Source organism: Linepithema humile, chromosome 2, assembly GCF_040581485.1.
Source record: "Linepithema humile isolate Giens D197 chromosome 2, Lhum_UNIL_v1.0, whole genome shotgun sequence".
In the NCBI taxonomy this organism is placed as follows: domain Eukaryota; kingdom Metazoa; phylum Arthropoda; class Insecta; order Hymenoptera; family Formicidae; genus Linepithema; species Linepithema humile.
Genome location: NC_090129.1, coordinates 35,044,221 through 35,060,377, shown reverse-complemented (window position 1 = coordinate 35,060,377; position 16,157 = coordinate 35,044,221). Strand labels below are relative to the sequence as shown.

The 16,157-nt window shown below is 29.3% G+C and overlaps 2 protein-coding genes across 3 annotated transcripts; both read left to right on the top strand.

The window, feature by feature from the left end:
- Window positions 1-2,338: 2,338 nt before the first annotated feature.
- Window positions 2,339-7,077, top strand: LOC105676462 (fatty acyl-CoA reductase 1-like). 2 transcript variants are annotated; one of them, XM_067350051.1, is made up of 10 exons: window positions 2,346-2,457; window positions 2,519-2,658; window positions 2,801-3,049; window positions 3,283-3,428; window positions 3,945-4,054; window positions 4,238-4,430; window positions 4,866-5,108; window positions 6,166-6,342; window positions 6,433-6,513; window positions 6,939-7,077. In XM_067350051.1, the coding sequence occupies exons 3-10, from the start codon at window positions 2,879-2,881 to the stop codon at window positions 7,015-7,017; spliced, it is 1,200 nt and encodes a 399-aa protein (XP_067206152.1). In that variant the 5' UTR covers window positions 2,346-2,457; window positions 2,519-2,658; window positions 2,801-2,878; the 3' UTR covers window positions 7,018-7,077. The 2 variants fall into 2 exon arrangements, with proteins under 2 accessions (XP_067206150.1, XP_067206152.1); XM_067350049.1 differs by having other exon boundaries at window positions 2,339-2,658.
- A 1,713-nt stretch (window positions 7,078-8,790) lies between these two features.
- On the top strand, window positions 8,791-15,443 carry LOC105676549 (fatty acyl-CoA reductase 1). Its single transcript, XM_012374551.2, has 9 exons — window positions 8,791-9,209; window positions 10,081-10,329; window positions 10,712-10,857; window positions 10,923-11,038; window positions 11,462-11,654; window positions 11,789-12,037; window positions 12,118-12,294; window positions 12,368-12,448; window positions 15,224-15,443. Exons 1-9 carry the CDS (start codon window positions 9,006-9,008, stop codon window positions 15,336-15,338), a joined length of 1,530 nt encoding a protein of 509 aa, XP_012229974.1. The 5' UTR covers window positions 8,791-9,005; the 3' UTR covers window positions 15,339-15,443.
- The last annotated feature ends 714 nt before the right edge of the window (window positions 15,444-16,157 follow it).

Here is a 16,157-nt window from a genome sequence, read left to right as displayed (position 1 = left end):
TTATTCCAGCTGCTTTGCCACATAAATTAAGTCACATCAGCTTTGCAAAAACATACAATTGTTCTTTAATCAAATGTACGTCTAAAATACATTGTTGCTGTTTCACTACTTATATGCAATCAAACTTAGCTATTATATTTTCATTATCGGTTTTGCCTCGAAGGAGACAATATGTTGTGGACAATGTATAAATATGTTTGCTGAATTATTAACATTACCATGTATAAAAAATTATAATCTGTTGAGAAAAATAATATGTGCAAGTTGCTTTTCTGTTAATCTGATTAAATTTCGCGATTTTGGTGGAAAGGTATTATTTGGTGTTAATGAGATGGCGCGAGAGAACAGTCAGCAGGTTGATGCTCTCGTGCGCTGAGAAATCCTCTTTCCGTTATGCCCTAACTAGACCGGAGGATGATCCTACTTGTGGCTCATTCGAGTGCATAGTTTGACAGACCGATCGAATCGATTTAATTGAATAAAAATAATTATTTGATATGGTTAATACGATTGGAAGTCAACTTTAATATAATTTTAACCTGTCAATCTATGCACTCAGCTAAGCCACAAGTAGGATCATTCTCCGGTCTAGTTGGGGCATTACGATCGTTTCTAGCGTTTAAAACCATGTGCTGACCACTAGCGAACGAAAAGCAAGGCCTTGTGAATGAGCGAATCGCACGATAAGTACTAAAAGGATTTGATGAGAATCTTGTAAAATTTATATTGTTTAATCATATTCATATTGATTGTTTTGTTGATTATATTTTTATATTGATTATTATTTTTTTATATATAATAAAACGGTAATAACGCTTTTTATAAAATATAGAAGAATAATTATTTGTTTTATTTTAATTACTATATATAATCGTTTCTTAATTGAATAAATACATTTAGTTAATTGTGTTTCATAATACAAAAGAGTAAATTCATTGTATTTCTCAATTATTTCACTGAAAAATCGAACATAATCTTATGATATAAAAATTATACGCATGCACGCACCCATGCATATGTTTCTACACCGAGGTATGTTTGTGTGTGTACATCAAATGTTTTATACAGTACAAAAGAAATTGTATTAAATTGTTTATTACAGCATGTCTTGCTTTAGTAGCTACATTTTCTGTCGTTTCAACATTAGTCTGAATGGAATTTCTGTAAATAAAAAAATCTTAACAGAAAGAGAAGAATAAAATTATTAATTTAAATGGATTAAAAAAAGAAGAATAGATTTTTTAAACAGAATGGCATTTATATTTGTGGAGTTAACAATTATCTTTTGAATAATTCTTGTAGAATTTGACTTCATACTTTATACCGCGAATATCTTGATTAGAATTGAGTAAAGTTGAGCTAAAAACGGCAACAGAACGCGAGTTTTCCTTGATTTTTTCTTCGGATTGCATGTTAATAGTGTACAGTCACGTTCTTTGGATTTCTCTTTGTTTTTTATTGCGCTTAGTTCGTATAAAAGATGTTTTTACAGAAAGATTGCATTAATACACATTGGAGATATATAATAATTAAATGCAGCCCAATATGCTGTATTATGAGAAATTGTGTATATAAAAAATAATAAAAGTTATTCTATTGGTTTTAAACAGTTCACCGATGATTGATTAAACGATATTAAATGAGGTTAAACGAGAAACATGTCAGAGATCGCATATACATAATGATAAAACAAAATAAATATTAAAAACATTTATACGTATACACGCGTGCGTATTGCTACTTATTACATAGATTTTCCAAAAGAAAGTTGTGTGCATAATCAACGAGTATTTTTTGCCGTGTAAGAAAATACATGTGTACAAAAAATTAATGTAAAATTATCATTAAGAGCAATAGCTCATTAAAATAAATTGTTATATTTTACATGACTTTCTTGTGCTTTCTGTATGTGAATTGTGTGAATAAATGTGATTGTATGAATATTTCTCAATAACATTGAGAATGCAAAAAAAAACAGATATTTGATAAAGAATAGATGATAGACGAAACGAGGACTATTAAAATTTTACTTAAGAATGAAAATTGTTTTGCTAAATTGTTTTTTATAGCAGTGTTTTTTACGTTTACAAAAAATGTTATACTTTCTTTTGCATCTTGCAATTAATAAGTAAACGTTTAGCGCATACATTTTAAGTTTACTTTGTCATCTTTGGACAGTAGAAAAGTCATTTCCGTTTTATTCATCGAATGACTATCATAGAGCATTCTTCTAACACAAAAATTATGTATTAATTCAATGATGCATGCAATTATGCATCTATAACAATAATGCTTTCCTCACTATATAAATCTAGTATTTAGCTTATATTTTTTCAATAACGGCATTGGCTTTAAGGAGACTGTAACGTTCTCAAGTGAATTCGTGCATTTTGTTGTTTCCATTTTATTATTACTGCTGTTTTCGTTTATTTTATTTTAATAATTTTGAAAAAAATGGCAATCAATCCAGTTAAGTCAATTTCAGAATTTTACGCTGGACAAAGTATATTTCTTACAGGCGCAACAGGATTTGTGGGCAAAGTATTTATCGAGAAAGTATTGCGATGTTGCCCGGATGTGTGTGAGATATTTTTGTTAATACGTCCGAAAAAAGATTTAAGTGTTGAAGAAAGGTTGAAGAACATATTAAACTTACCGGTAAGTTAGTTATAAAATCAAAACAGACAAAAATGTTATTTAAAGATATTATACTTTGTATACAATATTTACACTCACACACACACACACATACACACACACACATATATATATATATATATATATATATATTTAATTTCAGATATTTGATAAACTACGACAAGAGCGACCATTGAGTTTCAAAAAATTAGTTCCTATTTTGGGTGATACGAAAAAAGAGATGTTAGGTCTGTCGGTTATCGACAGACAAATGTTAACTGAAAGAGTGACTATAATAATACACGCAGCGGCAAGCGTGAGATTTAATGAAACTTTAACCGATTCTATCTTAATTAATCTTAGATCAACCAGAGATATCTGCATCTTAGCTCAAAGCATGAAAAATTTAATAGTAAGCAAATTAATTGCGCATTTTTCATAAATTTATGCTATGTACATTACGTGATATTTACATGTTGGTTGTAATTTTTTCAAACGTTGTCTTGATGTATACTTTTTCAATCAAATAACAAAGCAATCGCAAATTAATAACAATATATGCAAATTTTGCTCCAATCTTTATATTATAGTAATTTAAAAATAAGATAGTTTTTTGAAATTTTTAATTGTTCTTATTCGTTAAAGGCACTAGTGTATATTGGCACAGCATTCACGCATATCGAAAACGCTGTTATTGAAGAAAAAATATATCCACCTGTGACTGACTGGCGAAAAATGATCACAGTAGCTGAGCATTTAGATGAGCATATTTTGAATATTTTTACACTTAAGTAAGTAATAAAATATTCTAATTTTGGAAGTTAAACTGTGTGTGAACAATTAAAGAGAGGTGACTGAAAAAACGTGGCATGTTACAAATAAAAAAAAAAATTTTTTTTAGAGAAAGCATTAAATATAATTATACGAAAGCGATGTATTTATTTAATCCTTATTTTGCTCAAAATATTACAGCGTTTCATAATTTAAATTTTACTTTCATTTTTCGTAGAAGAACGTTGTTGAATATTACAATACTGACACTTGAGATACAGCTAGTAGTAGATAGGAGAAACGTGGAAAAACGTTGTATGTAAAAACTAAAGTACTCTGAATATCTTTTAAATATGAATGTGTATAGTATTCTTAGTTTTCTGTAAAATTTATAAAATGTAACATACAACGTATATTCGATCACCCATTCAATTGCAATTGAAAGAAAATTGTTGTCTTTTACAATATTTAAATTATATTATCAGTAATTTAAGGATTTCTAATTTTACATATGTAATTTTTGATATTATATTTAGATACATAGACAATTTTGTTAACACATATATTTTCACAAAGAAATTGGCAGAGAATATAATAGAGGAATATTCTTCATCTTTGCCTTGTGCGATTATACGACCTTCCATAAGTAGGTACTTTACTTTCTAAATGTTACAAATAAAATATTTTTTAACATGATTTTGACTGATGCCAAAAATTTGTTTTTATAATTTTATTACGTGTAATATATCTACGAAAAAATATCATGCTACTTTTTTATTTAAATAATAATCTGATCATAATAATCTACCAAATGTGCTTAATGTTTCAGTTGTAAATTCTGTAAGTGATCCACTCCCGGGATGGGTGGATAATGTTTATGGTCCAATAGGAATATGTATCGGTGGCGGAAAAGGACTAATACGAGTGGTTTATCACAGTAAACATATTAGTTTGGACTTAATACCAGTAGACTTTCTCATCAAAACTATAATAGTTGTACCTTGGAAGCTTGGATTGACCAGGTATGATCAACATATATGCAATATGTTTTCGCTGTACATGTTAAATTATAAATATAAAAGTTGATTTTTTTTGCGCTTTTCTGTTCTTCTTATTTTGGACTAAATAGTTAATCTGTTCATAGTATGATTACGCATTATCTTTCTTAATTCTGCATCAAAATATTTTAAATTGTGAGATTAGAATTTATATTTCTAAAATTAATTATAACTTTTTAATTTATACAAGATTAAACTATAGATTTTTTAGAAAAGTTAACTATACATTTCCCCATTAATTTGCAACAAAAATTTTAAAGTAGAATATTAAATAGAATATTTAATATGTCTTGTGTAATTTTCACAATTCTAAATATTAAAAGAAACTTTTAAAGTTTATTGATGTTCTTATCCTGTATAAGTACTTAATAAATTAATTATGATGTCGTTTATTATTAGCTTTGCGCCAGGTTCTCCACCTTCCGTCGTAAACTGTATAAGTCAGAGAACCGTAGCATTTTACGCAATTGCTAATTTAGCAATTATTTTAGCAGAAGAGATACCAATGGAAAATGTTCTCTGGACTCTAAATTCAATATTTACTGAGAATTATATTATATTTTATGTATTAACGATGATATTGCATGTTTTGCCAGCCATGTTAATAGATTTGATTTTAAAATTCTTCGGACGTAAACCTATGTAAGTTCTAAACTAGATACGTCAATGTATCTGAGGACATTCAGATAATTACTAAATGCAAGAAAAATCAGAAATCCTGCATATATAAAATAAAATATTATATTTACGTCAAAGAAATCTTTTATTGTCGATCATGTTTTCTAACATGTGCAATTTCAGAGTGTTATATTCTGTTAATATATTATAACATTTTTACTAAAGATTATCTGAATACAGATCAAATCGTCTTAAATCGATTAACCGTGTTAAATCGGTTACATACATATACATACATACATAGTTGCTTTCAAGAAAAAATATGTAATTTGCAACATGCAACTGCATACTTTTTTTTAAACCAATGTGTTTTCTTTATACCAATTGATTCGTCTCATTATTTTGTGCATAAAAGTATTAAGGTAAGATTTCCGAAAATTGAATGTTTTACAAGATATTTTGTATTTTATGTCAAAATGCTGTAACTTTCAAGCCTCATAACTCGAAAAGTACTAAATGAAAAATAACTTCATTATAGTGTTTTGAAAAGCTCTTAACACCAGCTCTTAACACCAGCTATTAGATTTTGGAATCAAAAATAGGGGTTTCTATTTAAAAAATTCGATTTGACTTCGAAATGACCTTGAAGGTCACGGGCAAGGCCAAATCTAAGGTCACCATCGGATTGCCCGAAAAAAATCCTACAACTTTTGTCGAGGTCATTTTCCTCTGTGATGCGTATTTTTCAAATTATCCAACCGTCCCGGAACTTTTGACACATGCTGTATAATACTTTCAACACGAATAATTAGCCTGACTCATTATCTCAGATAAATAAGAAGATTTAAAAAAAATATTTTTCTCTCTCTCTCTTTTTCTCTTTCTCTCTCTCTCTCTCTCTCTCTCTCTCTCTCTCTCTCTCTTTCTCTCTCTCCCTCTCTTTCTCTAATATAACACTATTTATATAATTTATATTGAAAAATTTGTTTTTTAGATGCAGGGTTTCTGAATTTCTATAAATTCAAATAATATAAATAAAGTTTTCAGTAAACTTTGGTTTAATGTATAATATACATATTAGGATTTTGAAAATAATAAGGAATCTGTATGTGACCACTTGTGTTCTGAGGCATTTTATGGTGAATCAATGGAAGTTTAATAACACAAATAATATAGCTCTGATGTCTTTGATACCATCTGATGAACAGAATACGTTCTCATTTGATTGGTGCGATTTTGATTGCAAAGAACATCTAAAGTAAATATATTATTAGTTCTATTAATTTATGTTTACAATAGATATATAATTTCAAATTAAATGCATTTGTATTATGTTATATATATAAAGAACTTGTTTAATTGGTGCCAAAAAATTTATTCTTCACGAAGATATGAATCGATTGGATGCAGCTAAAGCTCATTATAAAAGGTGAGTGTAAAATTCGTTAAAAATAGGATTTTTTCATTCTCTATGCCATAAAACGTAATTTTTGAAATTGATTGTTACATTAATACATTAATAATGGAGAGTTAGATGTTAATTTCTGAAATGAGTAAAGCAAGCCTATTTGTTAAAAATAGCTGTAGAGCTATATAATGTAGAGGTTATACAAATTTTGGAAATTACACGCGTTAAACGAAAAAGCGGAGAACATTGAAGCTAGTTTATTATTAAATATATATAAAATAAATAAAAGCATCATACAAAGTAAAAAACTGATGTATAGGTAATCTACATATTAAAGAAAAAGAATAAAATTGAAATAAACTTTTGACACACAAATAATGTAGATAATTAAGATGCTATGTTTCAATTGTGATATATTAAATGTGCTTATTTTACGAAAATTTTAGAGTATATATATGCGTCACGATATTCAAAACAATTGTCGTTAGTGGCATGCTGTGGCTGATGTATAAATATATCTTTTGATGACCGATGAATATCAATATTATCATGTGTAAGAAATTGTAATAAATAATATTATATACATTCGTATAAATATACTTATTTCTGTTTACACAGATTCATATATCTAAGATATCTATGTATTATATATTAAAAAAAGAAGTAGAATAAAATAATTTTAAGATGCACATTGTTAGTTATTGTATTTTTATCCAGCGATGTATTTTTATCACACGTTTACCTCTTTTTATTAATTTAAAAAATCAAACTTTTCTATTTCTCCAATTGTCCTTCTTTTTTGCAAAATTCAAAAATAAATTGAACTTTTAATCAAAATATTTTTTTAAAATTTACATTTAAAAAAAAAAAATTATTTTTATTTGTAATAACATCTTTGATTTAATAAACTTGAATTATTCTGTTAAATTGTTTTTTATAGTAGTATTTTCTATGCTTTGTAAAGAAATTACATTTTTCTGCATTTTGCAAGTAATAAGCACAAGTTTTGCAGTTAGTTTTTATCTACGTTTGAACTTTGTCTTTTTAACTTTAAACTTTATTTATTCCAGCTGCTTTGCCACATAAATTAAGTCACATCAGCTTTGTAAAAACATACAATTGTTCTTTAATCAAATGTACGTCTAAAATACATTGTTGCTGTTTCACTACTTATATGCAATCAAACTTAGCTATATTATATTTTCATTATCGGTTTTGCCTCAAAAGAAACAATATGTTGTGGACAATGTATAAATATGTTTGCTAAATTATTAACATTTCCATGTATAAAAAATTATAATCTGTTGAGAAAAATAATTTGTGCAAGTTGCTTTTCTGTTAATCTGATTAAATTTCGCAATTTTGGTGGAAAGGTATTATTTGGTGTTAATGAGATGGCGCGAGAGAACAGTCAGCAGGTTGATGCTCTTGTGCGCTGAGAAATCCTCTTTCCGTTATGCCCTAACTAGACCGGAGGATGATCCTACTTGTGGCTCATTCGAGTGCATAGTTTGACAGACCGATCGAATCGATTTAATTGAATAAAAATAATTATTTGATATGGTTAATACGATTGGAAGTCAACTTTAATAGAATTTTAACCTGTCAACCTATGCACTCAGCTAAGCCACAAGTTGGATCATCCTCTGGTCTAGTTAGCGCATTATGATCGTTTCTAGCGTTTAGGACCATGTGCTGACCACTAGCGAACGAAAAGCAAGGCCTTGTGAATGAGCGAATCGCACGATAAGTACTAAAAGAATTTGATGAGAATCTTGTAAAATTTATATTGTTTAATCATATTCATATTGATTGTTTTGTTGATTATATTTTCATATTGATTATTATTTTTTTATATATAATAAAACGGTAATAACGCTCTTTATAAAATATAGAAGAATAATTATTTGTTTCATTTTAATTACTATATATAATCGTTTCTTAATTGAATAAATACATTTAGTTAATTGTGTTTTATAATACAAAAGAGTAAATTCATTGTATTTCTCAATTATTTCACTGAAAAATTGAACATAATTTTATGATATAAAAATTACACGCATGCACGCACCCATGCATATGTTTCTACACCGAGGTATGTTTGTCTATGTACATCAAATGTTTTATACAGTACAAAAAAAATTGTATTAAATGGCACAAAAAACTCATTGTATATACGAATCATAATATAAATATATATAAAGGAAGTGCCGGATTGCGCTCTCTTAACCTTCGAGAATATCATTATTTCGGCTTTGCGTCATTTCCTGTGCAGGATGACTTTTGGGCTTATTCACGTTTTTAACTTCGCAGACGAAGTATTGTGATATTTAACGTTTCATCGAATAGTGTAACTAAAAATTAGATTAATTTTATTTGTTTTTAGCAATTAAAAGTTACTCTTAAACAATTTTTTGTTACTTTATTATTCTTTATCTGCCACATATCTCTGCCTTCACTTAGTACATTTTTTACAAAATATTATATTGTTTTCACCGGCGTTGTGCTTAAGCATGCAGAACACAGAAGATACATTTATACCAGCTTTCTATGCAAATCGATCAGTGTTCATCACTGGCGGATCCGGCTTTCTTGGCAAATGCTTAATAGAAAAACTGTTACGATCATGCATTGATATTGATAAGATATTTCTGCTAATGCGGCCGAAAAAAGGATTAAGTGTCAACGATAGACTCAAGAAAATATTAAATAATAAGGTAAATTGAAAAAATATAAATATACGCATGTTTTTACATATAAAGAATAAATAATTATTTATAGAGGCAATTTGTCAATCTGTAAATACAGGAAGATTTCAAACTTTACTTACATATAAGAAAAAAGAAAACAGTAAAAGATAAAACAATTCTTTAAATAAAAATAATATTGTAAAAAATTTGTGTTATATTATTTTTTCAAAATAATAAAATAATTATTTCTTACTTCATTTTTTACTATATATACAGGGTGTCCCGTAAAGACCGTAACAACGCTTAGGAGTATATTCCTGAGATAATTCTGATCAAAAAATCTTAATACCAAAATATTCAGGGTGTAATGGTTTTTGAATTAGAAGCATTTAAAGTTAGCGAATAAAATAGCCTGAAATTCGCGCGCTCAGGTGTGTACAACGTACAGTGATAAAAGCGAAATTGATTATCGCTCCCCTGTTGTCAGTATTAATATTTGGAAAATAAATTTGCTAATACATATTAACATAAATATTGTTTACGCAATTAAAATTACTCATTATTGAGTAATGATAAAGGTTATTTTATTCGCTAACTTTAAATGCTTCTAATTCAAAAACCATTACACCCTGAGTATTTTGGTATTAAGATTTTTTGCTTAGAATTATCTCAGGAATATACTCCTAAGCGTTGTTACAGTCTTTACGGGACACCCTGTATATATATCAAAATAAGTAAAAGTGTTATTTTTTCTTTCAATCAGAATTTTTATTTTGTTTTTTTACATATTTTGAAAATTGTCCTTCTTTTTGAACTGGAAATTATCCAAAATAGCAAGTAATTATAATTATAAAGGCAATAGATTATAACACTTTATAAATATTCACATTTATTTTAGCTTTTCGACGTATTACGAAGCGAGAGACCAAGTAGTTTTGATAAAATCATACTTGTATCCGGAAATGTTGCACTTGAAGGGTTAGGATTACTTGATGAAGACAAAAAAATGTTAACTGAACATGTATCTATCATCTTTCATGTCGCTGCCAGTGTCAGATTTGATGAAAGCCTCAAAGACGCAATTTTCAATAACACGAGATCAACACGCGATGTATGCATTTTAGCTAAAGATATGAAAAAATTAGTGGTAAGTATTAGTATATATATATAATATATATATATATATATATATATTATATATATATATATATATATATAATAATGGTATAAATTTATTAAAACATTTCTATATAATTCTGTAAATACGATTTTGGGGAATTAAATTTTTAATTCTTTGTATACATATTTAAGCTGCGACAATAACTTATAAAAAAATTTAATTAAGTTGTAGAATCAGGCTTTATTATTATTTGCGGCACTTTCTTTGACACATTATCAAAATATAAAAATAGTCAAATGTGAAATTACGAACGGTAAAAAACGGAAATTAATACCGTTTACATTGACAATTTCTCTATCTTTCTGCTATATACATTTTATTATATCATTTACATATTGCGTGATTTAAGGCTCTCGTGCATGTAAGTTCAACTTACACTCAAACAGACAAGCCCACTGTCGACGAAATTCTGTATCCATCGGAAATTGATTGGAGGCAGACAATTAAAATCGCCGAATCCGTTGACGATTACCTTTTGAGAATATTTACATCGAAGTAAGCCGTGAACGTGGTGTAATTTCACTTCATCGCTTTCAAAATACGTTTGTTCCTATTTATAGATACTTGGGAATGATGCCAAACACCTACACATTTACGAAGAGATTGGCGGAGCAAATTATTAGCGATTTTTCCGAGACATACAAATTACCATGTGTGATCATCAGACCCTCAATAGGTACGCGTTCTTCCATGATTGTTTCATTTGCTCGGCACAATGTTTTCTGTATATTGAGATGCAATCAATGATAATGATCGATGACAATCTGTCGCACAATGTAAATAATAAGAAATATTACAATTGAAATAATAATTGTGAAAGAATAACGGTCGAGAAGTAATGATAAAGAGATGTAGCTTTTTATTTCACTTTACTTAACAAAACTTGTAACAATATATAAGATATAAAAAGTTAAAATTGTATACGCGGTATGTATAAACAATTAATTAGAAAACAAGTGAGATGCGAATTTTCTTCTTTCTTTTTACACAAGCGTCAGGCTTGCCGACCGCTTGGCGCTCATCGGTCGTACATAAAGAAAACAGATGGAACAAAACTCTTTCATTAATTAAAGCAAAATAATAAAATAATATTTTTTAGTAATATCGACGGCGGAAGAGCCCGTGCATGGGTGGATTGATAATTTTAACGGACCTATTGGATTGCTTATTGGTGGTGCAAAAGGCATTTTGAGGGTGGTATACATCGATCCTTTGGTCGCTTCCGATTTTATACCGGTGGATGTGGCTATTAAACTTACAATTGTAACTGCTTTTAAACGTGGGATCAAAACGTATGATCGATATTTACGTAATAAAATCGCGTCATTTTTTATTAGCATTTCCAGAATGCTAGAGAAAGCGTGCATTATTAGCGTGCATTGATATTCATATGTTTTAAAATATTTTTTTTTATTTTATGATACAGCATTACCGAGGACAATAAGATTCACGTTTACAATTGCTCGTCATATAATGTTAAACCTTTGAATATGCAACAACTTGTCGATTTGGGCTTCAGAATTTCGAAGAAAATCCCCTTGGAAGGGATAATTTGGACACCCCACTCTACTTTGACTAAAAATCGTTTTCTATATTATCTGATGGTGCTTTTTTTACACGTGCTCCCGGCATTATTTATAGATACAATCTTGAAATTGTGTGGTACACGGCCAATGTAAGATTTATTTTTACAAAATACGAATGAAATTTTGTGTCAAAATATAAATATATAAATATATATAATTTTCCAATTAGATTATTAAAGCTGCAGAGAAAAGTATATGTGTCCAATAGCGCCTTGTCATATTTTTTGTTAAATGAATGGAAATTTTATAATAAAAAATTGCTTGAATTATTTGACAACCTCAGCGTTGAGAATCAGAAAGAATTTGGTTACGACTACAGAAATTTCAACGAAGTAGATTATTTTAGGTAAGTGTCAAGTATGTAAATATATGCAATCAGAACACAATAAAATCGACGCTGTCATGCTTTATTTGCGTAGGGATGGCGTTATTGGTGCTAAACTTTACCTGCTTAAGGAAGACATAAATCATCTCGAAGCAGCCAAACTTCATCGTAAAAGGTGAGGATTACACGTTTATAGTATAATATACATTTTATACAATATAGTCCTTTTTGCAAAATTGTAGATTTTTTAATTGAAGTCCATTCGTTGCTTTAAAAGCACCAAGGAGTGCTTATGGAATCTTTAAATTACAAGTAAAAGACTTACTTTTTAAATATATTAATATAAAACTTTTTAAATTACACTAACGCGTCTAGAAATCTAGCGTAACACTAAATTTGAGAGAAAAAATTGGAGCAGTGAAAACTTAAAAAGTAGATAGAGAATTGAAGATAGCACTAAACGGAAACGTTCCACTGTGGTGTCGCGAGGTACACTGTTTGGTCGATCGTGACGTCGTAGTTGCAAATTAGGCCGTGGAAAGACATGGGCAATCGATGAAAATTTTTGCAAATTATACAGCGGGCAGGGGCGTATTTAACGTCGGTGCAACCGGTGCGATGCACCGACGGGCCCCGGGATCCGTGGGCCCCTGGTGCGTCGTGAACATTTATGAATTTTTATGATTTTTTTTTAATAAAAAATTATAAGGGAATAACACATTTTAAATGTGGCACTCAAATATTTTTGTATAAAAATACTCGCAATACTTGGGAACCGAAAACTGTGGGAGAACAAGAGAGAAATAAAATCTAATGATCAACTAGCGCTCGGAAAGAAGTGATTCGACTGTTTTATTTTATTTGCACCTTGTACACCAGGTCACACAAATGCCTTGACATATGAAGTTGCACGAGTGTCAAGGCATATCGAGTCGGCGTGTTCCGACTCTACATATTTTTACATTATGACTATGGTTATGAACGCAGGGGCAAAGCTGTTTTGACTGTTTCAAAGCAACTGGAGCAATTGACAAATAAAGGTTAATATTTATAATATCAATCAATTGCTCCAGTTGCTTTGAAACAGTCAAAACAGCTTTGCCGCTGTGTTCATAACCACAGTCATGATGTAAAAATATGTAGAGTCGGAACACGCCGACTCGATATGCCTTGACACCCGCACTCAAAAAAATGATCTAGCAATAATAGCTAAAATTTTCTAGGTGTAAAAAATTAACTAAAACAGATAAATGATTAGCAACTGTTGTGATATTGCATATGTAATTACTTAATCAGTTTAGATGACAGAAACAGAATATATATCTGTATTGTTTGTGAACTTTAAAAAGAAAGTTTCTTTAAAGCGCCTATCTATATAAGATCAATCACGTGTTAGATCATGCAATGAATAACATATAGCAATGGTACCTAAATTTTTCAGAAGCTATTGCTAGAACATTACTGCTATAAATTCTATATGTGACAAACAATGTTTTCACAGATACGAAAAATAGCGATACATTCTTGTTGCGATATCTAGAAATCTAACTACATCAGTGAAATATTTTTTTGAGTGCGTGCAATTTCATATGTTAAGGCATTTGTGTGACCTGGTATACCGAAGCTTTAATGGCCTTAAGAACGCGTCTGACAGCGGGCTGAACTATTTCTAGCAGTTTACTAATTTCAATTTTATCCAAACGTTTGTTGCATTTCTTGTTGTTCTTTGCAAAAGAGTATTATTGATAATTTATGTGTGTAAGCGAAACCAAGAAATACGCGATTGTATTGGTATGGAAATCGCTAAATGTTATGTAATACGTGCGGTTGTTGTGCACGTTTGTAACACGCATGATGTATTTTAGTATCGAGATAATTTTAAACGCGGGTGGCGCGTACACGTGGCAAAGTTGCACAATTCCCAAAGAATGCCCAAAGAGTATATTATTTATTGTATCTGTGAATTGTAATTCGCGAAATCAATTGCAAAAATGCAATTAGACTTCTCACAAAATTTTGATAAACGTGTAGTAACTTATCGTAGTTTTCAAATAAGTTTTGCATCATAGCTGCATCTTAACATCTTTGCGATGGAACGTATGATTGTTTGCATTGCTAATTACGAAGAATTCGTATGTGTATTTACATTCGCATTATTACAAAAATTGAAAATATTCATTGATGATTAAGCGCTTGCATTTTAATTATGTTACATTCGCGCAATTCAGCATTTGCATACACGCAGAAGTTATATGTAGGTAGCCACGATATTTGCATTTCACACTTGTTCTTCATATATTTATAATTCCAATGATTATATAAGTAATAAAAATATTATTAAAAAATTACTAACTAAATATATTAGATTTCTTCGGAAAAGTGTTCTTTTGGATTTTTCGATAAAAATTTTCTGACAACAATTCAATACTAATATTACTATAAATAAAATAATAAATAATAAATAAAAAAATCAAGTTAACGGGACGAGAAAATATTTGTAATGCATAAAAATAATACAAGATTCATGCAAGATTGCATTATGCAACAATTATGTAGATGCACAAGACACTCCTTATCACTATCTTAACATAATCTATTACCACGCATAAACGCTGATTCATTATTAACTGCTTTGTTAATTTTCCTTAAGTACGATGAAAATCTACGTCAACTGTTCAATTATCGTAATAATCATTGATACTTTTCATCTTTCAAAGCGCTTATCTTGACCTTTCCTCCCCTTTGGATTACCCAGTTCGACGAATTCGTGTCAATATTCCTCGTGGAAATGCCTCGTATAATTAGCTTGATCTAAACGAATCAGACAGTTATGTAACCGCCGTTTCCGAGAGACTTGGCTTTGCTTTGCAATTTATGCTGATTGAGTGGAATTTCGGTAAATTAAAAAGAGAATTAAATAATAAAACTTAAAATGTTTTCCATGTTTCAGGATGGATTGGCTCAGCAATATAACCACGATATTATTCGTCATATTCTTCCTGCTAATACTCTATCGCAGAAACACGTTGTCCAACGTCGCGGAGATATTTTCATTTCTCCGTTGATTGATCGATATTTGATAATATCTATTAAGTCTTTTCCTATTATTCGTCACTCTTAATAAATTGCAAAATGTATACTGTAAGAATTAGATAAATCTAGCAATATAATATTTTTATTCTTTAAGCTTCATCAGTTTTTTATACTAAATTCTCTTAGTATGCAGGTTCAAACAACTTGAACTTACTTATGTATTTGTATAACATTTTATATTTACTATTCGGCTATTTCAAATGTAATGGGAAAAATAATAACTTTATATACCTAAATCTTATATTATACAACATTATACATTATAAATTGTAATAAAAACAATTTTATGCTACAATCAAATTTTGCTCATTAGGTATTTGTAAAATATAATGCATTTTGTAATTCAATAATAATTTATTTTGTTTTTCTGCTTGCATTTTTGGAGTAAGACATCGATTAGAAACTTTTTTGTAGAACAATGATGCATACTTATGTGTATTCGTACATTTATTTTATTTTAATATACACATACTTTTTAATTTAAAACACACATGTACGTTGCTTGCCTCTGACAATTCTTGTGTGTCATCGCCTTCTGTCAGTATGTATCACTCATTATTTTCAAAGTTTCAAAGCTATTGTAGTATGAAAGTAACATTTCGATATGTACACACATATTTTGATTTGCGGTATGCGACATTTTAATCTATGTACTTACGTGTGCTGCATTTATCATGGAAAACACCGCCATTGCTTCGAGAATTAAGAAAACCCATTTCACAATTCAGGAAAAAAAGACGACCTCTCGAATCATCTTGAAACCAATCTAACTACGCAACATTACGCTGACA